Below are 26,741 nucleotides of genomic sequence, written 5' to 3'. Positions count from 1 at the left end.
CCCAGTTGAGAGAAATGAGCAAGCCAGATACCCTCACTCAAATGTGGCAACTTTGTTAATTCATTTTCTCTTACAATTCTCATTTAAGACATAAAATGGTCATAGAAGTTGGGATCATAAATTTGAAGGCCGGTATTCAAGTTTCTTTAAGCATAGTCAACGGGCTGTTGGATACTAATGATGGCTTATTTTTAAACCAGGAGCTAGTAGTTCATCTTTCTCGTGTCTTTTCTGCTAACCTGCATTGTACATGGACTCTAACCGCTTGTGCAATGTTTATGGTTCAGTGAAAAAATATCCTAGTTGTTAACATTACACTCATTTTGAGATTTGTTCTCTCACTATGCAGCTTTGGCTGGCCTGGAACCCTTTATGTAAACCAGACTGGCCTCAATCTCAGATCTCATGTCTCTGTCTCCCATATGCTGAGATTAAAAGCATATGTTAACTTTTATTTTAAAATCTACTTGATCTTTTTAGAAGTTTTAGGTTTGTGACATTAATATTATATGTCTGTTGGGTATTATATATGCACAATGTATTAAGATGGCTGGTAATTTTAAAACAAAAGAAAAAAAGCAAATTATACTCTTGCTTTTAGAATCACTCTGTTTACCTTAGAATTTCTCATTCTTTCTTATTGTTATTCTTTAATGTGTTTTAAGTACTTCATAAAATCTGATACTGTTGGATCACAAAGGAACAACCAAAGCTTTAATCAGAGCCCAAGTTAGTTAGGGCTTAATTTTTTAGTTTGGTTTTCCTTCTCATTATTTTTAAATATATGTGTGTGTATATCTGGGTATGGGTATGTGCACATAAGTGCAGGTTGCGGTACAGAGAGGTTGGTGTAAGATCTCCCTGGAGCTGGTATGAAAGGTGATTGTGAACTGCCTTGTCCAGGTCCCAGGAATTTAACTCTGTTCCTCTGGAACAGCAGTACACTCTCTTAACTTCTGAGTAATCCCTCCAGCCCAGCACTCAGTTTCTCATAAGCTTTGCATATATTTACTTAAAAGGAAAATAGAAATAACAACTCAAGCGAGTCAGTTCTCTGCACTGTATGCGTTCTGGGTATTTAATTCAAGGTATCAGACTCAGCAGCAAGTGTCTTCCTTACTCATTAAGCCATCTTGTTACAGCCCATAAAGGGAATTTCTTAATCAAAATTTTAACTTTAAAATCTGTACATATAGAAGAAATTTTAAGTCATAAAAATCACTAACAAGTGGCATGAATATTCCTCAGATGTGGTATCTGAGAAGGATCTGGATTAAAATTTGGCAACCTGTGCCAATAGCTTTAAAAGTAATTATCTATACTGTTGTAGTTATATTTCTAGTATCCTAAAGAAAAAAATGTTTTTTGCAAGAAGATTTATACTTGCCATTTATTCATGTTATTTTTAATTTATGTAATGCTGAAGAATTTGAATACTTAGATATTGAATGATAAAGGACAAATATAGTTCCAGTTTTATTAAATTTATGCATACATGGCCAGTTTTTATTTAGCTCATAAAAAGATCACAAGGGGTTAATTAAAATGTCATCACTGGTGTTTTATTTGTTGGTGTGGTGTTATATAGATGTTTACAGTTATTTTTGTCAGTGTTTTCTGTAAGAATGGGAATACACGGGACAGTGTTTTATTGGTTGTTTAAAACAGGCTTCTAAAGTTACATGCTTCAGATAGCTTTTGTGTGGGGTTTCTAGCTCTTGAATTCTTTGCCTGGCAACTTAGCTGTTTGGTAACTGAGGTGTTCTCCATTTTAAGTGTGAAAGTTTACCAACAGGTTGCTAGTCTGTCTTGGAAGTTCAGCATAAACTTTGAAAGGAGAACATATTAAGTCATAAGCTTTCAATGATATCCTTGTAGAATTTTGTTACTAATATTCTTTTAAAATAATGCTAATATATTAGTGTTTGTGTGTGTGTTAATAGAAACTTATATCTGTAATGTTATATTTTAATCAAGACTTCATCGCCTGATTCATCCAATGAAAATTCCCCTGCAACTCCTCCTGATGAGCAAGGCCAAGGTGATGCTCCTCCCCAGATTGAAGATGAGGAACCTGCATTTCCACACACTGACCTGGCAAAGTTAGATGATATGATCAACAGGTCAGTTGGTTTTGTTTCTAATTTATGTAATATATAAGAAAAGCAAGGTTGGTTTTTTTATAGCATTATGTGTGGTGGGTAACACAAAGACAATGAAGAGGAACCTGTTGCCTTGATTTTCCCATCATAGTCACTGCCAAGTACTTTTCAACCCATGGTTCTTTATGGGTCTAATGAAAAGGAGAAAGAACATTAGTAACTTTATATATATATATATATGTATATATATATATATATATATATATATATATATATATATATAGTTTGCCTTTTTAAGAGTCGATGAAGCTTCTTTACAATTGGCATGGTCTTGACTGACTTTAATAATGTAGGGTGGCTCTGAAGCAAATCCAAGTTATAAGGAGTTTCTTAGCCTGCCCTTCATGATGTTCTGTAGAGTAAGAAAAGTTTGTAAAGAACCAAGAAGAACATATCCAAAAAAAAAAAAAAACCAAAAAAACAAACAAACAAAAAAACTCCATCTGAGCATTGTCCTCAGTGGGCAGTGTGAGTTCAACAAAAGGGCCACTCAAAAACTGGACACTGGAGTGATGGCTCAGCCATTAAGAGTGCTTGCTGCTGGTTGGGGATTTAGCTCAGTGGTAGAGCGCTTGCCTAGCAAGCACAAGGCCCTGCGTTTGGTCCCCAGCTCCGAAAAAAAGAAAGAAAGAAAAAAAAAGAGTGCTTGCTGCTTTTCCAGAGGACCTGGGTTTAATTCCTGGTACCTACATGGCATCATACATATAAATTAATTAAAAATGAGAATATTTTTAAAAGAATAATGAAAATACACTTTCTTTTTTTTTTTTTTTTTTGTTCTTTTTTTTTTTTTTCGGAGCTGGGGACCGAACCCAGGGCCTTGTGTTTGCTAGGCAAGCACTCTACCACTGAGCTAAATCCCCAACCCCCGAAAATACACTTTCTTATAGGTACTTTGCTTTACTTTTTGGTATATTTTTACTTTAAAGTCAAAACCAGTACATGCACAGGGAAATAAAAAGCCTTTGCATTAAAATAAAACTGAGTTGGTTATAGGGTCCCACATCATTAATCTCAACAATCGGTAGGAGTAGGCAGATTTCTGAGTTCAAGGCCAGCCTGGTTTACATAGTGAATTCTAGGACAGCCAGAGCCACATAGTGAGGCTTGGTCTGGAAAAAGCACGCAAACAAATGTCTGATTTTCTTAGTAATAAGTGTGCATTGCTAAGTATCGAACTATGTTGTGTTATATACAGTAAATAGATCGCTTCTCTCTCTGACCCCTCCCTCATAACCCCCCAGCTTTATTCCCCTGTTTTCATGTATTCCAACCAAAATTTTTTAATAATTGGGAGTACATTTTCATATATTTCTGTTTGTTATGTATTACTGATTTTTCTACACATAAAAATTTTACTATAATTTTGTAACTTGTTTGAAATATTCTTCCAATTGACTCATTTTCAAAGTAACATTTAAGAGAACATATATGCTTCTAGTAGCAGCATATGTATATTAATCACATGCAATGAACTATTGAAAGTATATATTTATAACAACCCTTGATTGTTCTCAGATGACATAACAGTTGCATTGTTACATTTCAGATTTGCCTGGTGATTGGTAAAATATGCAGATTAGATACCAGGCTGCATAAAAACAATTCTTGATGGAAAAAAAAGACAAAGAATGTTTATAAATAAACAATGGGTAGTTATTTATTTCTAATTGGTCGTTAGAAAAAGTTGACAGATTATCAAGCATAAATCAGTTTTGGCCTCCAGCAGTTTTTGTTTGTGAGGAAGTTCAAGACTTTTTAAAATCTGAATCCTGAAAGCTCTTTCCTGTGAAGTTTTCATAACAGGCCTCTGTGGTACCTAAATGATATTTTATTGTAGTAGTTTATATTACTATTTAAAATTCTGCTTGTAGAGACAACAAATGATAATTGTAAAAAACTCTAGCCAGCACCAATGTTTTCATATCTAATGCTATTTTAGTTAATATTTAATATTTTCATAGTGAGATAAATAATTGTATTTAGTAACTGACTGTAGTATCTCTTTCATTTAGTGCATAACCAGTAAGCCTCTTTATTTTATAAATTCCTAGGCCTCGCTGGGTCGTTCCAGTTTTGCCGAAAGGGGAATTAGAAGTGCTTTTAGAAGCTGCTATTGATCTTAGTAAGAAAGGTATGTCTTGGTGTAATGCTTTTCTAAATGCATGCTGCTAAATAGATTTTCACTGTATTCTTGAAAACTTCATTTTCCTGTTAAAACAAAGTGTTTAAGTAAGTATATATTAAGCTTACAAATAGAGGATTGTCCTTTTTAAAAGAATGCAAGCTCAAGAGTGGTAGATATAAAATGTATATGTATTATTCATATGTCTATAAAGAGTAAGCCCATTGTTTAGATTTGCAATCAGCCAATGATTTAAAACATTTCTGTTATGGGAATTCCATAATGTACACAAAGGTTTTACAATTAAATAATCCGTAGGTGATGCCTAGTACAAATATCACTCAGGTTTAAGTAGTTGCAGAAGTGGGAAGGGGATAGTGAGTATCCAAAGGGATTTCTGATCTTGAGATGAGTCGTGTGTAAACCTATAAATTACTTAAGCTTTCCTGAAGCAAAGGTACATGATGCCTAATCTATGATTCTTTGAATGAAGATGACTATTTTGTTGATTTTTTTTTTTCAATTTATGTATTCATTGTGGTTTGGGGTGGGATACATGTACAATCAAGAACTTGTAAGAGTTGATTCTTTTCCATCCACCCTGTAGGTCCCTGGGAGCCAAATGTGTTTATAGACTGAGCCATATGGCTAGCCCAGTAATGTGTTTCTTAAATAAAACTACCTTTTAAAAAGTTATACATGTAATTTTTTTCTCTAAAAGAAAAAAGACTTGTAAAGTTGTTCTGTGATTAAAAGATACACTAAAAACCCAATAAAAGGAATCTGATACTCAGTTGTCCAGAAGTAAAATGTTAACGTTGAAATTGAACAATTTCATTAAATTACTCTTGTCTATTTCTGGTGCTGTAGAATTCTCTTAGTAGAGGGCTATGGCGTCAGTTCATTTTTTTAAGGCACTAGAACTGTTTTGTTTTATTTTTTGAGACAGGGATTCTCTAAGTAGCCTTGGCTGTTCCTGAATTCCAGTTCTGTCTCTGCCACCTGAACGTTGGTATAAAGGTGTATGCCAATACTGCCCTGGCTAATAAGGCACTGGAAATTAAAAAGGAGCAGTATTTAATTTTATGAAATATTTTGTATTATCTTTTTATTATTGTGAAAAATAACAAATAATCAGCTTATAAAATTAGCTTATAAACAGAAAATACTTATTTTGGCTCATAATTTTCAAGATTTCATAATTTGGGCCAAGGCAAAGTGTGAATAGAGCAAAGAGGCTCACCTTTTAGTATCTAAGAAGCAAAAGAAAAAGATTCAGAGTCTTTTGGGAGCAAATCAGTGTTGAGGACAAACCACTACTTTTTTCAGTTTTTTAAAAAAGATTTATTTATTTATTATATATGAGCACACTGTGGCGGTCTTCAGACACACCAGAAGAAGGCATCAGATCTCATTACACATGGTTGTGAGCCACCATGTGGTTGCTGGGAATTGAACTCAGGACCTCTGGAAGAACAGTCAGTGCCCTTAACCGCTGAGTCATCAGTCTAGCCGGTCAGGTTCTTTATTGCTAGAATCTGCCTCTTAGAGGATTCAGCAAGTCTCCATATCACCACAGAGTGGTGACCAAACTGTTAGAGGACAGTTAACCAAAACATACCACCACAGCTGTGTTATAACTGACAATAAGCCATTTATATTAGTTATTGTCAAAAATCAACGTCTTTTATATAGTACCATGCTTGGGTTTGTGGCATTCCCTGGCAAGGAGAATTTTATCTCACATTAGTTATTCCTCCTTTGTTTAAAGAATGTTTATGGGGTTGGGGATTTAGCTCAGTGGTACAGCGCTTGCCTAGCGAGCGCAAGGCCCTGGGTTCGGTCCCCAGCTTCGAAAAAAAGAAAAAAGAAAAGAATGTTTATTATGCCTTATCAATCTCTAAGTTATTCAGATGTTTGATATTTTCCATAATTTAAATGAGCATTGCTGGTTATAGTGTAAGCATTAACTGTGTAATAAAAACACAGTATTTCAGTTAATTCCATTGGCATTCAGTGGCATATATACCTTGCTCATATTTATTTTTAGCACTCATTTATTTTACATAAGGCTCAGTTTAATGTCACCCATATTGTACAATTAAAACCAAATATTTTTTGTACAAATTGAGATGTTAAAGACATTTTGTATTTGATGACACTTGGCTCTGTTGTCCTTCTTTAAAAAAAATCAGATGCGATAAGCAAGTATATAAAAGTGTAGGGTTGACGAGATGACCCGATGATCAGAATTCAATCCCTAGAATCCACTTATAGGTGGAAGAAGCCAACTAATTACACAGTTGTCCTCTGATTTCCATATGTACTCCATAGCACCCATCTTCCCAGATCATACATGCATGCATGAACACGCATAAATAATGCAGTTTTAAAAGGAAGATAAAATAGGTCCTTGGCTTGGAAGAAGAAAGATATGTATAGAAAATAAAAAGACAAAACAATTCATTGTACTTGGTCATTTGGAGAGTAGTAAAAATATGAATGGGTGCTAAGTATATAGTTTATGAACTAATATTTAAAAAATAATTATGAAATGTAAAATTTAAGGCTTATTTTCAGAACAAGATGGTATTATAAAACACTTAGTTTCTGTCACATGATACTGACCATCATTTTGGGTTTAAGATATAGTGTCATAATTTGTAGCATTTTCAGTTTTTATTTTTACTTCATTAATGATCAAACCTAAGATCTTGTACATGTTAAGAGTAGCTGCTTTCCTTAAGTCCAAGTGATCAAGGACCTCCACATCAAACCAGATACACTCAAACTAGTAGAAGAAAAACTAGGGCAGCATCTGGAACACATGGGTACTGGAAAAAATTTCCTGAACAAAACACCAATGGCTTATGCTCTAAGATCAAGAATCGACAAATGGGATCTCATAAAACTGCAAAGCTTCTGTAAGGCAAAGGACACTGTGGTTAGGACAAAACAGCAACCAACAGATTGGGGAAAGATCTTTACCAATCCTACAACAGATAGAGGCCTTATATCCAAAATATACAAAGAACTCAAGAAGTTAGACCGCAGGGAGACAAATAACCCTATTAAAAAATGGGGTTCAGAACTAAACAAAGAATTCACAGCTGAGGAATGCCAAATGGCTGAGAAACACCTAAAGAAATGTTCAACATCTTTAGTCATAAGGGAAATGCAAATCAAAACAACCCTGAGATTTCACCTCACACCAGTGAGAATGGCTAAGATCAAAAACTCAGGTGACAGCAGATGCTGGCGAGGATGTGGAGAAAGAGGAACACTCCTCCATTGTTGGTGGGATTGCAGACTGGTACAACCATTCTGGAAATCAGTCTGGAGGTTCCTCAGAAAATTGGACATTGAACTACCTGAGGATCCAGCTATACCTCTCTTGGGCATATACTCAAAAGATGCCCCAACATATAACAAAGACAAATGCTCCACTATGTTTGTAGTAGCCTTATTTATAATAGCCAGAAGCTGGAAAGAACCCAGATGCCCTTCAACAGAGGAATGGATACAGAAAATGTGGTACATCTACACAATGGAATATTACTCAGCTATCAAAAACAACGACTTTATGAAATTCGTAGACAAATGGTTGGAACTGGAAAATATCATCCTGAGTGAGGTAACCCAATCACAGAAAAACACACATGGTATGCACTCATTGATAAGTGGCTATTAGCCCAAATGCTTGAATTACCCTAGATACACAGAACACATGAAACTCAAGAAGGATGATCAAAATGTGAATGCTTCACTCCTTCTTTAAATGAGGAAAAAGAATACCCTTGGCAGGGAATAGAGAGGCAAAGATTAAAACAGAGACAGAAGGAACACCCATTCAGAGCCTGCCCCACATGTGGCCCATACATATACAGCCACCCATTTAGACAAGATGGATGAAGCAAAGAAGTGCAGGCCAACAGGAGCCGGATGTAGATCTCTCCTGAGAGACACAGCCAGAATACAGCAAATACAGACACAGAGGCGAATGCCAGCAGCAAACAACTGAACTGAGAATAGGACCCCCGTTGAAGGAATCAGAGAAAGAACTGGAAGAGCTAGAAGGGGCTCGAGATCCCTTATGAACAACAATGCCAAGCAACTAGAGCTTCCAGGGACTAAGCCACTACCTAAAGACTATACATGGACTGACCCTGGACTCTGACCTCATAGGTAGCAATGAATATCCTAGTAAGAGCACCAGTGGAAGGGGAAGCCCTTGGTCCTGCTAAGGCTGAACCCCCAGTGAACGTGATTGTTGGGGGGAGGGCGACAAGGGGGGAGGGGGAGGGGAGCACCCATAAAGAAGGGGGGGGAGGGATTAGGGGGATGTTTGCCTGGAAACCGGGAAAGGGAATAACACTCGAAATGTAAATAAGAAATACTCAAGTTAATAAAAAAATAAAAAATAAAAAAAGAGTAGCTGCTTTCACAGTAAGCTATATCCCCAGTCCTGAGTTATTAATATTATCACATTAAATGTACTTTTGCATAATTATTTTAAAATTTTATTTGGGGTGGGAGGGCTGAGGAAATAGCCAAACAGTTAATTTATGGATGCTTGCTCCTCTTGGAGAAGAAACCCAGGTTTAGTTCCTAGCACCCATGACTGGTGGCCTGCAACTACCTGTAATACTAGCTCCTGGGAATCAAGATACCATCTCTTTGAACACCTGCACTCAACATGATATAAACTCAGGCTGTTACATACACATTGAAATTTTTCTTTTTTTTTTCCAGCTTGTAATTTTTTAAATTTATATTTCAAATATTATTCCCTTTCCTGGTTTTCTGTCCATAAATACCCTAGCCCCCTTCTAGGAGGTCACTCTCCCTCCCCAACCACCCACCCCATCCCACTTCCCTGCCCTGAAATTCCCTTACACTGGGGTATCAAGCCTTGGCAGGACCAAGGGCTTCTCCTTCCATTGGTGCTCAACAAGGCCATCCTCTGCTACATATGCAGCTGGAGCCATGGGTCTGTCCATGTACAGTCTTTTGGGTAGTGGTTTAGTTCCTGGGAGCTCTGGTTGGTTGGTATTGTTGTTCTTATGGGGTTGCAAACCCCTTCAGCTCTTTCAATCCTTAAATTTTTCTTTACAGAGTAATTCTGAGTTACGTTTCTTTTCTGACATACAGAAACCTTTAAATATTTCACTGTGCGCATTTTTCCCCAGATGTGCTCTGGAACTGCAAGCTTGTTATCTGGGTTTCTGATTACTTCTGATGTCTTTCATCATATAGTTGAGCATAATTATTTTTTCTCCCCTTTCTTAGGCCTTGATGTCAAAAGTGAAGCATGTCAGAGATTTTTCCGAGATGGGCTAACAATCTCATTCACAAAAATCCTTACAGATGAAGCAGTGAGTGGCTGGAAGTTTGAAATTCATGTGAGTTTTCCATTTGACTTTTAAAAAGCAGATTATATAGTGATCCACTAGATGGGAAGAACAAGTATGTGTGTGTTTGTGTATCGGCCTATTAGAAGATAACATGTAACAAAGTAATTTCAGATTAGTTCATCTCTTTCCAGGCAGCATGAGCCTTTAAAATTAGCATGAGATTTTAGAGTTAAAAATACTTGGTTTAATCTTTCTTCCTGGTTCTCCAGTGCCTTGGAACCTTAGGCAGGTTGCCACATTTTATTGAAAATTTGATGCTATCAATTATCAAATATGCTGCTATTTTATGTATTAAAGACAAAAGGCCCAAGAAGGGGAAAATATAGCACAGGTCTGGAGGCACCAGAAAGGTCAGTGTTATAGAAGTAATTGAGAAATGAACTCACATGTATATTTTAATTTGGGCACTTAAAGTTCCTAAGTATTTACATTATTGAGCTACTGTTTAAATAGTTCTGTAGTCTTGATGTAATTTACAGTTGTGATTTCTTTTTAAGTAAAGACTACTTAAAGTGGTCTCAGGTCCCTAATATCTCCAAATATTGAGCAGAGACAAAGACAAATACTTCAGTACTCATTATTTGTAGGATGAAATCAGATTTCACTTCTTTCAGTCAAAGAAGTTGTTTTTGGACTAAGAAGGTGCTGTAAATGCTACAAACCTGTTTCTCTGTATGAAAATAGTCATGACGCAGATGATGGTTTGTGGTCTGAACCATTTTTTTTTCAATTACGACTATGGGGTAAAAGTCCCATCATCTGGTTTAACATAATTTCTTAGATTTAGAAATGTAGAGCTTGGCAGTGTATACTTTTCTATCTGGGATAACTGATACATGGTTTCAATTTTAGAAAAATGGGAATTTGTATCTGGTCTGAAGACATCAGAGTAGAATTTTGCTACTCATAATACCTATTTCATTTTTAAGCAAGTAGCTTTTTAAAAGCAAATTAATTTGGTCATAGTACTAGTGAATAAACTAGTATCTATCAGTATAAAAAAATAAGGAGCTCATTTAATATCAAGGGTAATTAGTGTTACATCTGTTTGAAATTGCAATGTTTTCACATTCTAAATCACCTTTCTCCCATATATAACAGAGATGTATTATTAACAATACTCATCGCCTGGTGGAGCTGTGTGTGGCTAAGTTAGCCCAAGACTGGTTTCCACTTCTAGAACTTCTTGCCATGGCCTTAAATCCTCATTGCAAATTCCATATCTACAATGGTACACGTCCCTGCGAGTCAGTGTCCTCAAGTGTTCAGTTGCCTGAAGATGAACTCTTTGCTCGTTCTCCAGACCCTCGATCACCAAAAGTATGTTAGTTTGTTGTTTTCAAATCTAAATATTAAGATTATTTTGTTCTACCACAGAACTTTAATCTCAGTCTACTGGCAAAAGACTGGTTTAATTATACTCTGAAAGAAGTCCTGCATTATGACTTGAATTCTTAATTTGTACCAAAGCTATACTTTTTATTTGTAATACTATTTGGTTTTTCTGTGTAGTAATAGTTGACATCTGACAGCCAAATGTGTTTTGAGACTTTTATATATAGCACTAGGAGCCTTTTTGCATAGTCATAGCATTTTAGTTCAGTGCTTATGACTTCTTAAAATTTTTCTTCATATTAATTGTCTATACTTAATTTCTGTTATCTTTTACTGAACCTGGAAATAGTCATAAATTGGGTTAATATATAAGATCTCCTTTATAATAATAGTAGAGGAGATTATGACTGATTAAAAACCTCAGGTGTGAATCAATAAGACCATGATGATTTTTTTATATTCTAAATTTTTTAAACTTCAAAATAGATAAAATATATAATTATAAAATAGAAGCAGCGTAGTAAGTCTTTGAAATTTTACTAAAATATATATTTGAAAACAATTTTTATAGCAGTGTAAACAAGACTGTACTTGGTAGTTATTTTTCTGTACACTTTAAATTTTATACTTTTAAGATTTTATTTTCTTTAGTGATAGCATATACATAATTTCTAAATTTAGGGACACTTTTTCAAGATTTATTTATTTTATTTCCATGAGTAATTTGCCTGTATGTTTGTTTGAACTGTGTGCAAGCCTGGTGCTCTTCGGAGGCCAGAAGAAGGCATTGGATCTGCTGTAACTGGAGATGCACAGTGTTGTTAGTCACCATGTGGGTACTGGGAATTGAACCCAATTTCTCTGTAAGAACAAAGCCGAGCCACCAATCGTGTTAAATTAAGAACTGTTATTTTTCCAGTCCATATTGTTGTCACTTGTTTTTGCTTGAGTAGCATCCAGTTGCCATCAAAGTAATGATCTTCAAAATCAAAAGTTCCATCTAGCTAGGCATGGTGATATACACTTTTAATCCCAGAGGCAGAGGCAGGTTGGATCTCTTAAGTTCGAGGTTAGCCTCATCTATAAAAGCAAATTCCAAAACAGCTGGGACTATGCAGAGAGATTATGGGGATGAGCATGGAGAAGTCTGTCTATACCTCTATTTCTTTTATTCCATTTGTTTCTCAGTCAGTAATCTGCTTCAGGGGCTCACAGAAAATAACTCAATTTAACATGGCTAATGCAAAGATTTGGAGTGATTTCTGGCTGAAGATATTTTATGTATTTGAGATCTGATTCTTATACAAAAACTGTCAAGAATGACAGAGATTCAAAGTCTTGAAGTGGAGCTGGAGAGATGGCTCAGTGGCTAAGTACGAGTCCTGAGTTCAAATCCCAGCAACCACATGGTGGCTCACAACCATCTGTAATGAAATCTGATGCCCTCTTCTGGTGTGTCTGAAGACAGCTACAGTGTACTTAAATATAATCAATAAATACAAAGCCTTGAAGTTTAGTATATATATTTTTTAGATTATAGTTATAATCCATGTTTCTGGAGAGTTGTCTGCTAGCTACTGAAATCTGAGGAATTTTTTGATATTTTTTCATTGTTGAATCTTTGTGAACTTTTTTTTTTCTTTTCTTTTTTTCGGAGCTGGGGACCGAACCCAGGGCCTTGCGCTTGCTAGGCAAGCACTCTACCGCTGAGCTAAGTCCCCAACCCCCTTTGTGAACTTTTAAAAAATTATCAAGAATGTATTGGTCAGAATTTTCAACTCTGTCATTAGTTGGTTGCAGACACTATGATATAAAAGAAACTCTCCAAAGATTTAGCATCCTTAGGTTCACTATGTAGACCAGACTTAAGAGACCTGACTCCTTCTGCCCCTGAGTGCTGGGATTAAAGGTGTGCTACTCACTACACCAAGCATATATGCGATTCTTAAAAAAGAACCATGTATAAAAAATATAGGTAAAACTACATTTAAAAGTGCATGCACATTCTAAGCTATGAAGTCGTTTCAAAAAAATTTCTATGTAGGACTAGTTTGATGTTGCCAGTTCCAGGGCATCTGATTCCTCCTGACATCCATAGGTGCAGACAAAACACTCGGAAACATAAATTCTTTTTAAAAAGGAGAAAGAATATACATAACTATGCCCTGGGTTCGGTCCCCAGATCCGAAAAAAAGAAAAAAGGAAAAAAAAAAAAGTATTTCAGCTCAGTAGTCTTATTCTAGTTACCAAGACAATATCTCTCTGTGTAGTCCTGGCTATCCCGGAACTCACGGTCCAAGCTGGCCCTAAACTTGCAGGAATCCGCCTGCCTCTGCTTCCCAAGTGCTAGAATAGTTAAATGCATATGCCATCATGCTCAGTACCTTAGTGAAGAAAATTTTAACAATATATTACAAGTAATCCCAAAAGAGATCTGGTAAGCTTTGGACTTGGGGACAGAGGGATTGCTCAATGGTTAAAGAGCACTTGTTGCTCCTTTAGAGGAACTAGGTTGTTGACAGCACCCATATGGTAGCCCACAATCATCCTTAATTTCAGCTCTAGTAGATCCAAAGCTCTCTTGTGGTCTCTGGGCAGCAGGCATGCACATGGTGCAAATGCATGCAGACAAATACACACGAGCGCGTGCGCACACACACACACACACACACACACACACACACACACACACACAGAGAGAGAGAGAGAGAGAGAGAGAGAGAGAGAGAGAAGTGTTTAATGACCTAGAAATGCTTCTAAGAGCAAAGTAAAAGTAAAAAAAATGGTAGTTTAGATTTCTTAGAGAACTTAGAATTTATATTGCTACAATTCATTTTTTGTATTTGGTCTTTAAAACAAATATTAATAGCTGGGCTTGGTGAGGCACAGGCAGGTAGTGGATCTCTGAGGTTTGAGGTCAGCCTGGTCTAAAGGGCAAGTTCCAGGATAGCCACAGCTACACAAAGAAAGCCTGTCTCAAAACAAACAAACAAAACAAAATAAATATTAACATTAAAATCTTTTATTCAGCAGTCACCCTTTTAAAAATAGCTGTAGGTATTGTTTTGGCTTAGGGCATTAATAAAGAAATTGTCTTTCTTTCCCCTCACTGGTTTTTAAAACATGGCTCTTTAGAGGGTAGCAAAGTGTAAAAAAGGTTCTCTTAATACTTAGCTTTCAGATATATTTAATTCTCTTGTAATCTTTTAGTAAATTTTAAGTTGCTTCAGTTGGAAACTTGATTGAAAAATAATAAAATGGGAACCAAATATATTCATGTAAGTTAGCAAAAGCATCCAGACTTTCTAGTTAGTACTACCATATATTCCACATTATAATTCAGTTTTCTCTTTAATTTTTTCTCTTTTTGTTCATCCTGCAATGCAAGTATTTTATCAAACCTCTCTATGCCTTTGCTCATAGTAGACAAATGTTCTATTTCTGCAACAGTTTTCAGGTGACAGTTTACTTTTGAGCCTCAGGATTATTTGGAAAAATTAAATACAACTACAATAAGAAATTGTCTCATAATTTGTTACACTAGATTTTCTTTGATCTATTATTTAAGGTCTTTTTAACTTTTTACATTTTTTAATACAAGCGTTTTTAGGTATTTAGGAAAGCCATATACTCTTAAAAGTGGGATAGCTGAGACCAAAACATAGCTTAATAAGCAAGTGATATGAGCAGTATGTTCTTGTAATCTAATTCATGCTTACTATTTATTGCTGCTGCATCAGAGGTCTATTACTGTGAATGTTTTGAAGCCTTTTCAAGAATGATTTAAAATGAATTGGCTTTAATGTGTCAGTCATAATAGTACTTTGTTTATCCTCCAAGAAAGTAAATTTCTGTTCATTGTATTGCAGGGTTGGCTAGTGGATCTCCTCAACAAATTTGGCACTTTAAATGGATTCCAGATACTGCATGATCGTTTTATTAATGGATCAGCATTAAATGTTCAGATAATTGCAGCCCTTATTAAGTAAGTAACATGTTAAAGTGAAATGTTAAGTATGTTGTTAGTTTCTGTTTTTTTGTTTTGGCTCAATTTAGAAATGGAGTAATTGGGGCTGGAGAGACGACTTGGTGGTTAAGTGGCTGTTTTTTCAGATCACCTGAGCTTTATTCCCTGCACCTGTCTATGGCAGGGAATAACTGTCTTTAACACCAGCTCTAGGAAAATCCAGCATCTCTGGCTTCTGAGGGCATCTGCATATACCTAATCCATATACACACGCAGAATGTTTTTTAAAATAATACATGTGCTATGAGAATTTACTAAATTGCTCTTAAGAAATCAAGTATTTACAGGAGTTTCCTATCTTCTTTCAGACCATTTGGACAGTGCTATGAGTTTCTTACTCTTCACACGGTGAAAAAATACTTTCTTCCAATAATAGAAATGGTTCCACAGTTTTTAGAAAACTTAACTGATGAAGAGCTGAAGAAAGAAGCAAAGAATGAAGCCAAAAATGATGCTCTCTCAATGATTATTAAATCATTGAAGAGTTTAGCTTCACGAGTTCCTGGACAGGAAGAAACTGTAAAGAACTTAGAAATATTTAGGTTAAAAATGATACTTAGGTAAGTTATTTATCGTGAAAATAATTGTTTACATGAATTTTTAGAATCAATCTACAACTGAATTTCTCTTACAGATTATTGCAAATTTCTTCCTTCAATGGAAAGATGAATGCACTGAATGAGGTTAATAAGGTGATTTCCAGTGTGTCATACTATACCCATCGGCATGGCAGTTCTGAGGAAGAAGAGTGGCTCACAGCAGAGAGGATGGCTGTGAGTAAATAAACACTTAATCCTGGAATGGCTGTCAGTAAAATTAGTAATGTTAGCATTCTAAATTAGAGTTGAAGATTGAATATTTTGATTAATTTACCACTTTGTTAATCTTTAACTTTGTAAAGTAGCATACTTATTTGGTGGCTGAGTATGTCTTTGATAAATTTATTGTTGAATGTAATTATTAGATTATTGTAAGTTTTGCTACACAAATTGTAGAAGTAAGCCCGAGGATGAGTGAGATAGTATTTGAAACATAATTGAACAAGGGGCATGTACATATGACCAATTCCAGTTAATGACTTGTAGACAGAAAATGCACAGGAGGATATTGTTAGGCACAACCAGAATCTTAGCACTGCGAAAGCAGTAGCAGGAATATTTGCTACATGCTTAAGGCCAGCCAAGGTTACATATTGAAACCCTGTCTCTCTGTCTCCGTCTCTATCTCTGTCTATTGTGTGTGTGTGTGCGCGCGCACACACACTAAGAGCCACACAAATTACTTTTATCTTGATTTTTGAGATTTTTTTTAAAGATTCATTCATTTATTCTATATGAGTACACTATAGCTGCCTTCAGAAGAGGGCATCAGATCTCATTACAGATGATTGTGAGCCACCATGTGTTTGCTGGGATTTGAACTCAGGACTCTTAGCCACTGAGCCATCTCTCCAGCCCGAGAATTTGTTTTTAAAGTGCATAATTTTGTATCATTTTGGCATTAAATACTTAGAAAACTTTTATGTTCTGCTGTAATAAGTTACTGACTATAAAACACATGTTATTTGAGTACATATGTGGCAATCATGAGACATCTATGGCAAATCAATGTCTTTACTTTCAAGAATCTCTTCTATTTCTATTAATGGTTTGAGAAATGATTAGAATTGATTTAAAAAGAAAATATGATGAAGTTTGAAGTGTAGCTTATTCATAGAGGCCTTTGGTTTAGTTGTCAGCAGAAAGAAAAGTATACAGGATATTTAAACCATTCCCTGGGTTAGGAGGTCAAGTGGTAGATGTCTAGTTTTATGTATGTTATGTGCCTGTCGGCATTGAAAATATTGTCGGTCCTTGAGCTGTGTGAACCATCCTAAAATATAGATATAAAATATCATTAAATGTATAAAAATTTGTGGTAGTTTGACATTGGTACATATTTGTTATATTTTAGAAAAAAATCCTTTAACAAGTTGGGAATTTTTAAACTTATATTAGTTAAAAAGATTCATATTTATAGCACATTTGGGCCTACCTATCTTTATTCTATCTTTATTCTAAGAAAATTGAGTACTGGATCATCTTTTTTTAAAAAATTCATGATCCTACTTTAAAGTTAGGTAAATGATAGTCAAGCTGGCTTAGTCTAGCACAGTGATACAGAAACAAACAATGGAAGGTGTAGACTTGATTCAGATACCAGTGCCAATCAATATCTGAAAACCTGTTTACTAGGCTAAGAAAATGTATCTCTTATTAGATTTCAAAGATGCAAGCAACAGTAGCATCCAATACATGGCAGTCAGTTAATAAATCAAAATCTTTTTAAAAGTATCTTTTAACCTAATACTTAAACCATTCTGGGGAAGAATTAGTTTAAGAAAGCAAACACCAAAGATGACCCTGTGCCTATTCTACTTAAACCTTAAGTGATGCATTTAAATAATATTTTTATGAGGTAAATGCTGGAATGTACAATATCTTTTTGATGATTTCAGTGTTTATAATTTATGGAGATATTCCCCAATAAATTACTTTGTCTCAGGTATGGATGTGGAGGCATGAAGAAAGTAATTTTTTATGAACACAGTGCATTCTTGCATATTATTTTGTAAATATGCTTTTGAAGTTCTATGTATTCTTTAAATTATATTTTAGTGCTTTAAAAAGGTGTTTTATTTTGTTCTAAAATCTGCTTTTTAAAATCCATTTAGGAATGGATACAGCAGAACAATATTTTATCAATAGTTTTACGAGATAGTCTTCATCAACCACAGTATGTAGAGAAACTAGAAAAGATTCTTCGCTTTGTCATAAAAGAAAAAGCTCTGACCTTGCAAGATCTTGATAATATCTGGGCAGCACAGGTAAGAATCTTTAAACCTCTTACAAATGTTTGAATACTCAACATCAACAGTTCATATTTGGCAAATATGAAAGAGGCAAAAATAAATAAAAATAAGGGAAACTGTGCTTGTGTATATCTGCAGTCTCAGCACATGGGAAGTTTACAAGTGGGAGAATCAAGTATTGGAAGGTAGCTTGGGCTACAAAGCCCAAGCTTCTGACCTAGAAAGCAAGGGCTACGGATACATACTTACAGCTCAGTGGCACACTGTGCTTGCCTTCGTGCCAAAAAATAAAATATTATCTATTGAGAAAATATACACTTATCATTGACTTCTTAATAGACTTAAAAACCCTTCAGTATAGTTAAATCACTCAATTCCAAGACTTAAAACTTTTCAGAAGGATTAGCAACCTTTCTGAAAAGTTTTTAAAAGCCAGAAACTACAGAAACATTGTTGAGTTCTAATTTACAAAGCTTTTTTTTCCTTTTTGTTTTATTTGATATTTTTTTATTTACCTTTCAAATGTTATTCCCTTTCCCGGTTTCCCCTCTGTAAACCACCTCTCCCATCCCCCTTCATCCTTCTTCTGTGAGGATGTTCCCCTCACCCCTTCCCACCTCCCCACCCTGACATTCCCCTACACTGGGGGGGTCCAGCCTTGGCAGAACCAAGGGCTTCTCCTTCCATTGGTGCCCAACAAGGCCATCCTCTACTACATATGCAGCTGGAGCCATGGGTCTGTCCCTATGTACTCTTTGGATGGTGGTTTAGTCCCTGGGAGCTCTGGTTGGTTGGCATTGTTGTTCTTATGGGGTTGTAAGCCCCTTCAGCTCCTTCAATCCTTTCTCTAACTCTTCCAATGGGGACCCCATTTTCAGTTCAGTGGTTGGCTGTGAGCATTCACCTCTGTATTTGTCATGCTCTGGCAGAGCCTCTCAGGAGACGGCTATATCAGACTCCTGTCAGCATGCACTTCTTGGCATCAGCAATAGTGATTGGGTTTGGTGGCTGTATGTGGTTGGGCTGGATCCCCAGGTGGAGCAATCTCAAAAGCTTTGGGTTTTTTTGTTTTTGTTTTTGTTTTTTACTTTCTAGAAATACAGAAAATAGCTTTGCTTTTGACTATTTAAAGTTCCAGTATGGGAAAAGGATAATAATAATGTGCCGTACTTATGACATTAAAGTATATTCAATAAACTAATTAAAATTTTGATATTTCCTAAAGTACATGTTAACTCTGTATATGCAGAAATGAAATTGTCAGATTTTAGATCTAAAGAATCAATAGTTAAGAATTTTATGTAGCCATTAAATGGAAATGATGATTTCCTGGTGGTCATTAGCGATCAGTATAGATAATGCCCCCCCCCCCCCCCCCCAGCTGAGGACCGAATCCAGGGCCTCTACCACTGAACTAAATCCCCAACCCCCTAAATAATGTTTCTATTATTCACAGTCTTGTGTGCTATGTGATCTTTGTTTTTTATCAATAGGCAGGGAAACATGAAGCCATCGTAAAGAATGTCCATGATCTACTGGCCAAATTGGCATGGGATTTTTCTCCTGAACAACTTGATCATCTTTTTGATTGCTTTAAGGTAATTATTAACACAACAGAGTTATTACCATTTTATATTTACATAGAATTGATTTATTACAACTACAAGTTATTCTTAATCCACAAACACTTAAAAAGCTCATGAGACAGTTTCTGATATAAAAGGACTTTATCTGGTTTGGAAGACTTTGCCAGTGTTTTCTAAGAGCTTGATTTTCTTTTTCATGATAGATTTAGCTGTAATAAAGACTCTTGTTCAAAGTTCAGGTTATGTTTTGAATTTCTTTTCCCAGTTTATTTGGAAATAGGTTGAAGTATAGAAAAGTAGTAAAGGAAGATTGTGAGAAACATAAGAGAGAGCAATAAAAGAAATATCAATACAATGGTGTTCTGGGGATATATACTGGGGTAAAGCATAACTTAATAGAAATGTAGCGGTTTACATGGCAGTGCCAGACCATACAGTCATACATTGGTTTTGTTGTCCTTTTATATAGTGTTAACAATCTCTCTCATCAGTCACTGAGATTCAGTGCATAGTTAACTGGTTAGTTAATTTGTGAATTAAGAACATGATATTATGAGAGTACTTACAAAGGGAGGGCCTTTTAACTATTGGCACTATATCATTAGTCACCAAGTATTACTATTAAATATAAGTTGCCATAACACTTTGGAAGGTTGTGTGGTATTTCTGATGAAGTATAATATTCTGGGAATATCAGTATAACTCAGCAGTACAATGTTTGCCTGGCATAACGAGGCTCTCATTCAGTCCCAAACCACATTGCATGTCCAAAAACCCATGAGCTAAAGTGGTTTGTAGTAGCTTACAAATGGCTCAGTAGAGAGGATATATAAGGGATGGAATACTCCATGGCAATGGGAATAAACAAACAGGAGTGATTTAGCAACATGGGTAAATCTCATTGGCAGTATACTGAAAAAGCACTGAAACTATGTAGTAAGTTCTGTACCTTGATTAATTAACATAAATTTCAGAAATAGTCCCAGATGGGTCCTAGGATTCTATTCACCACAAACATACGGTTTTTTAATGTAGGCAATGGTTACATAGATGTCTATACCGAATACTCTTATAACGAAACCAGTTTACATCTTCTTCAATGTATATTTCACAGTAGGGAAGAAATGACCCTCTACCCCAGACATATTAAGTCAGTCACTAGACATAAAGTCTAAAAGTCTATATTCACTAAGTTCAGATCAGTTTTAACACATTAAAAGTTGTAAATCAAATATCTTGTTGAAAATTTTACTGCTTTGAAGGGAACAAATTATTAAATGACTGTTTTATGCATTATTAAATTCATCATACATTTTAACACGAAAAGATAAACTTGCTTTATACATTTTCCCCATCATTTGAAATATGTTAAAGACATTTGTAGAAATAATGTAAGAAGTTATTGTGAATGCCCTAAAGTTAATAGTCATACATCCTTAATATTGAGGCGAGTCCTGAATAGTTCTGCTATATGACCACTGACAGACTTGAAAGAAGAAAAGAAATAAAGCAATTATTACATCCTTTGGGTCGTCTTTCTCCCAGGATAATCTTTAGATAATTCCTTAATGATTATTGCTTAATGATTAATTGATTTCTCCTTTGATAAATGCTTATCAAGAGCTTGCTAAACAAACAGCAAGCACTTTTTTTTTTAGTTGGGGAGCATCTTACTGTGTATCCCTGGCTGCTTATAGACCAGGTTGGCCTCAAACTCAAGATCTACCACACTACCCTAAAACACTAAAAAATGAAGAGGAAAAAAACGAAATGAGGGTTTTCATGTCATTTAAATGTCTTTCTAGGCCAGTTGGACAAATGCAAGTAAAAAGCAACGTGAAAAGCTCCTTGAGCTGATTCGTCGTCTTGCAGAAGATGATAAAGATGGTGTGATGGCACATAAAGTGTTGAACCTTCTGTGGAATCTAGCTCACAGTGATGATGTGCCTGTGGATATCATGGACTTGGCTCTCAGTGCTCACATCAAAATACTAGATTATAGTTGCTCCCAGGTAAGCAGGTGTTGTTTGGCTTGGTTCTATGACTTTTATGTTACTACAGTGCTAGATAGGATGGCTAAAGTACAGGATAATTTTGGTTATCGTAGCCTAATATTTTTAATGACTTCAAGAATTGATGTTCGTGTAAACCTGCCTTTCTTAGGTCTCTACAATAATGTTTTAAGAACCATCTGAGTCTCTATGAAAGGAAGTCATTTAGTGATAGTGTTGTCAACTATATAGTAAAGGAATCAAATAGAATAGAAATATTACAGCTGAGTTAGGAATTTTGTAGATAAATACTTTCTTTGCTCATAAAAGATTAAGAACAATTAGAATTTTCTAGGCAGTAGATCATAGCATTAGGATGTTGCATGTTAATGCATGATTCTGTGATGACATAGAATCTCTTAAGTTAAAACAATAAATCTTAAACCTAGTAAGTTATAAGTCAAACTTTACATGTATATATGTATGTGATAAATTTTAGTGTTTTACTATTTAGAGTTTGGTAGTAAATGTGAAGATAAGACATACCTAGAGCACTTTAAAAAAATTAAACTCTCAAAGTTACAGCATAGCATTTATTATATAAATCTTATAAGAAAAACTGACTATAATTCCGTGGATTATTGGAATTTAGCTTAATTTCATTATAATATACATTTATCTTTGAACATTGTGACTTAGATGAGATAGAATTCTCCTGAGTATTAATTTATATAAAATACTGAAATTGTTTAAGGACCGGGACACACAAAAGATCCAGTGGATAGATCGCTTCATAGAAGAACTTCGCACAAATGACAAGTGGGTCATTCCTGCACTGAAACAAATTAGAGAAATTTGCAGTTTGTTTGGTGAAGCACCTCAAAATTTGAGGTAAGACATTTAAAACTAGACAGTTTAAATATTTTTATTTATGGTTTGTTAATTTCAGTTGGTAAAAGAAAATTTTAAAGAAAGTAAATGGAGTGACAGGAAACTTTAAGAAAAGGGGTCCTTTTGGAACAAAAGAATCTTTTGTCATTCCTAACTTCTCTGTTTCATTGATGAGGAAGGTAAGCTATTAAATCAAAAGTGATCTTGCTGTTTCATGGATGTTTTCATAAAAAAAGGTTGTTTTTTAATTTTTAAAGTTAATTTAGAAGATTAAATTGCATGGAAATTTAAATGATAGTAGATGGCATGATAGAACACTGAACTTTTTAATATCATTTCTTAAGTACACTATCTTAGGCCAGGCATGGTGAAACGTACCCTTAACCTAAGAATTAAGGAATCAGAGGTAGATGGATTTATATAGTTTCCAGGCCAACCTGAGTTCTAGGCCAGCCAGGACTACAGAGTGAAGCCCTATCTCAAGCAAATCAAAAAATGAAAAATTAACACACAAAAAATCAGGTGCTGAAGAGATGGTACAGTGCTTAAGAATACCGGATAGTCTTTTTAAAAGAAAATGAATTAATGGATAAAATAAATGTACTATCTTAAGGTTTCAAAATCTGTTTATAAATACAAATTGCCCTCTTATTTTCTGGGAAGGAGTTAAAATGGTTGGCATAAAAAGGAAAAATTATGTGGAGTGGAAGAAAGCCTGAGTGTACTAGAACTAATATTCATAAATGAAGTGTGAACAATGCAATCATATAATTGGGAGTATTCTTTAAAAAAATCATGGTTTCCTTGTGTAATAGATGCAGATGGAGGAAAAAGTAATGTTTGTCAAAGTAATCTACTTTGAGTATGTTTGGCCCATGCTATATATGTCACTTGTCCTTTCTGAAATCTATTAACTTTCAGTTAAACATAGTATTCAGCTACTATCCTAGAAATTAATGACCTTCTTTATATCAGAATGGTAGTACAAGCCATGAAAGTTGACTTTGAAATTTGTTTTGTGACAAAACAAATTGAAAAGGAATTAAGTATCTTTCTGGTGACAAGAACAACTAGGCTGCAAACCAAATGTTCCCAGGCTATAACTAACTTAAACAGCTAATAGTTTTTAAAATTTACTACATTTTTTGGGGGGGAACAGAGGATAGGAACTTATTTTTGTATGTCAGAGGACAACATGTTCTCATCTTCCAAAATGAGGATAAGGGGATCAAACTCAAGTTTCCAAACTGGCAGCAAGTGCCTTTTCCTGCTAAGCCATCTGTTTGGCCTCATTAATAATAAAGAATATTGACCAGCAATTGCAATCAATACTAGCTGTATGTACAAAGAAGTTTGGATTTTTGTAATTTTCAAAAAATCATGTATTCTTATTAAAATGCTTTGCTATTGCCACACTATAAGAATAGACACAAACTGATCTTGATTTTCAACTAATAGTTATTTTTTAACATTAATTTCTTTTAAATTTGCTTAATGTCTTTAAGTAAGTAAATGAGTAAAGCTGAGTTTTTAATTAGTAGATAGTAATTTAGTTGTAATAACACTTGATTACAAGAGTTTAATTGCCTAATTATATTGTTAAGTTCTTCTCGTTTCAGTCAAACTCAGAGAAGTCCCCATGTATTTTATCGCCATGATTTAATCAATCAACTTCAGCACAATCATGCCCTAGTTACTTTGGTAGCAGAAAACCTTGCAACTTACATGGAAAGCATGAGACTGTATGGCAGAGGTATGTATTGTAAGATATCTGAACTTTAGGAAGAAACAGCGACTGGTGTTTTCCATAAACTACCGCAGGCGTGACAATTTTATTTTAAAAAACTAATTCATTGGTTTTATGAATTCTTACTTTGTGACTTAAGATCAATATATATTCTCAGATCATTCATATATATATGTGTGTGTGTATATATGTAAGTACGTATGTATGTGTATATACACACATATATACATATATATATACATACACACACATATATAAAATGTTCAACACTTTTTACTTAGTGTTTGCCTTTCATAGTTAAGTTTGGTTTCTGTTTCGCCTCTGCTTGGCACTGCCAGTCAGTATTAAGAATTTCTTATGACCTTTTGAGATAATGTGTATGATTTCTTTTATTACTACATCAAATTTTAAGAAAACTTTTGCTTCTGTAAGTCTTTTTAAGTGTCTTCTATATGTGAAGCCTTATGTCAACATATTTTGACTTCTAAACATCATGTCAGAATCTCTTTACTAATGTGCTTTTTTTTCTGTATATCATCTCATTGTTTTCTTTTATTGGATATTTTCTTTATTTACATTTCAAATTTATCCCCTTTCCTGGTTTCCCCTCTGGAAACCCTTGTCCCCCCTTCCTCTGCTTCTATAAGGGTGCTCAATCACCCACTCCCATCTCCCTGCCCTAGCATTGCCCTACACTGGAGGATCGAACCTTTCCAGAAGGGTTCTCCTCCCATTGATGCCCAATAAGGCCATCCTCTTCTACATATGCAGCAGGAACCATTGGTCGCTCCCATGTATACTCTCTTGGGAGTTTAGTCCCTGGGAGCTCTGGGGGTTGTGGTTGGTTGATACTGTTGTTCTTCTTATGGGGTCGCAAACTCCTTCAGTTCCTTTAGTCCCTTCTCTAATTCTTCCTTTGGTGACCCCGTTCTCAGTCCAGTGGTTGACTGCAAGCATCCACCTCTGTATTTGTCATGCTCTGGCACAGTCTCTTAGGTGACAGCTATATCAGGCTCCTGGCAGCATGCACTTCTTGGCATCCAAAATAGTGTCTGGGTTTGGTGACTGTATGTGGGATGAATCACGTGGTGGAACAGTCTCTGGATAGCCTTTCCTTTAGTCTCTGCTCCACATTTTGGCTCTGTGTCCTTCTTGAACTTCATGTGGTGTGTAAATTGTATCTTGGGTATTCCAAGCTTTTGGGCTAAGATCCACTTATCAATGAGTGCATACCATATGTGGTTTTTTTGTGATTAGGTTACCTCACTCAGGATAATATTTTCTAGTCCCATCCATTTGCCTAAGAATTTTATGAAGTAATTGTTTTTAATAGCTGCGTAGTACTCCATTGTGTGGATGTATCATGTATTTTGTATCCATTCCTTTGTTGAAGGATATCTAGGTTCTTTCCAGCTTCTGGCTATTATAAATAAGGCTGCTATGAACATAGTAGAGCATGTGTCCTTGTTATATGTTGGTATAGCTGGGTCCTCAGGTCCAAATTTACTATGTCCAAATTTCTGAGGAACCGCCAGAGTGGTTGTACCAGTTTGCAATCCCACCAACAATGTTCCTCTTTCTCCACATCCTCACCAGCATCTGCTGTCACCTGTCTTTTTTTATCTTAGTCATTCTGACTGGTGTGAGGTGGAATCTCAGAGTTGATTTGATTTGCATTTCCCTGATGACTAAGGATGTTGAACATTTCTTTAGGTACTTCTCATCCGAATTCGATATTCCCAGCTAAGAATTCTTTGTTTACTTCTGTACCCCATTTTTAATAGGATTATTTGATTCTCTGGAGTCTAACCTCTTGAGTTATTTGTATATATTGGATATTAGCCCTCTATCAGTTGTAGGATTGGTAAAGATCTTTTCCCTATCTGTTGGTTGCCATTTTGTCCAGATGACAGTGTCTTTTGCCTTAAAGAAGCTTTGCAATTTTATGAAGTCTCGTTTGTTGATTCTTTAGAGCATAAGCCATTGGCTTCTGTTCAGAAAATTTTCACTTGTGCCATGTGTTCAAGGCTTTTCCCCATTTTCTCTTCTTTTAGTTTGAGTGTATCTGGTTTGATTGGAGGTCCTTGATCTACTTGGACTTGAGCTTTGTATAAGGAGATAAAAGTGGATCAATTTGCATTCTTCTACATGCTGACCTCCAGTTGAACCAGCACCATTTGTTGAAAATGCTATCATTTTTCCCACTGGATGGTTTTAGCTTCTTTGTCCAAAGTCAAGTGACCATAGGTGTGTGGGTTCATTTCTGAGTCTTAAATTCTATTCCATTGATCTACCTGCCTGTCTCTATACCAATACCATACAGTTTTTGTCACAATTGCTTGGTAATCCAGCTTGAGGTCAGGGATGGTAATTCTATTAGAAGTTGTTGAGAATAGTTTTTGTTATCCTAGGTTTTTTTGTTATTCTAAATGATTTTTCAAATTGTTTTTTCTAATTGTATGAAAAATTGAATTGGAATTTTGGTGGAAATTGCATTGAATCTATAGATTGCTTTCGACAGGATAGCCATTTTCACTATATTAATCCTGCCAATCCATGAGCATGGGAGATCTTTCCATTCTGAAATCTTTGATTTCTTTCTTCAGAGACTT

The 26,741-nt window shown here is 35.3% G+C and overlaps 1 protein-coding gene across 12 annotated transcripts in view; it reads left to right on the top strand.

Moving 5' to 3' along the window:
- The window catches only part of Usp9x (ubiquitin specific peptidase 9, X-linked), a 138,148-nt gene that overhangs the window by 53,557 nt on the left and 57,850 nt on the right, over window positions 1–26,741 (top strand). For 7 of the 12 annotated variants that reach the window (XM_039099861.2, XM_039099860.2, XM_063280115.1 and 4 more), the window contains 12 exons: window positions 1,978–2,123; window positions 4,217–4,296; window positions 9,577–9,689; window positions 10,803–11,021; window positions 14,906–15,021; window positions 15,372–15,623; window positions 15,698–15,836; window positions 17,777–17,929; window positions 19,408–19,512; window positions 21,306–21,512; window positions 22,246–22,382; window positions 23,987–24,135. In XM_039099861.2, the coding sequence (XP_038955789.1) occupies window positions 1,978–2,123; window positions 4,217–4,296; window positions 9,577–9,689; window positions 10,803–11,021; window positions 14,906–15,021; window positions 15,372–15,623; window positions 15,698–15,836; window positions 17,777–17,929; window positions 19,408–19,512; window positions 21,306–21,512; window positions 22,246–22,382; window positions 23,987–24,135 (1,816 nt within the window). The remainder of the gene's footprint in view (window positions 1–1,977; window positions 2,124–4,216; window positions 4,297–9,576; window positions 9,690–10,802; window positions 11,022–14,905; window positions 15,022–15,371; window positions 15,624–15,697; window positions 15,837–17,776; window positions 17,930–19,407; window positions 19,513–21,305; window positions 21,513–22,245; window positions 22,383–23,986; window positions 24,136–26,741) is intronic. The other 5 variants (NM_001135923.2, XM_063280116.1, XM_039099865.2 and 2 more) reach the window with 1 other exon arrangement.

The sequence above is a fragment of the Rattus norvegicus genome, chromosome X (assembly GCF_036323735.1).
Source record: "Rattus norvegicus strain BN/NHsdMcwi chromosome X, GRCr8, whole genome shotgun sequence".
Taxonomy (NCBI): Eukaryota; Metazoa; Chordata; class Mammalia; order Rodentia; family Muridae; genus Rattus; species Rattus norvegicus.
Note: the sequence above shows the minus strand (reverse complement) of the source record. Positions and strands in the feature narration are given on the sequence as shown.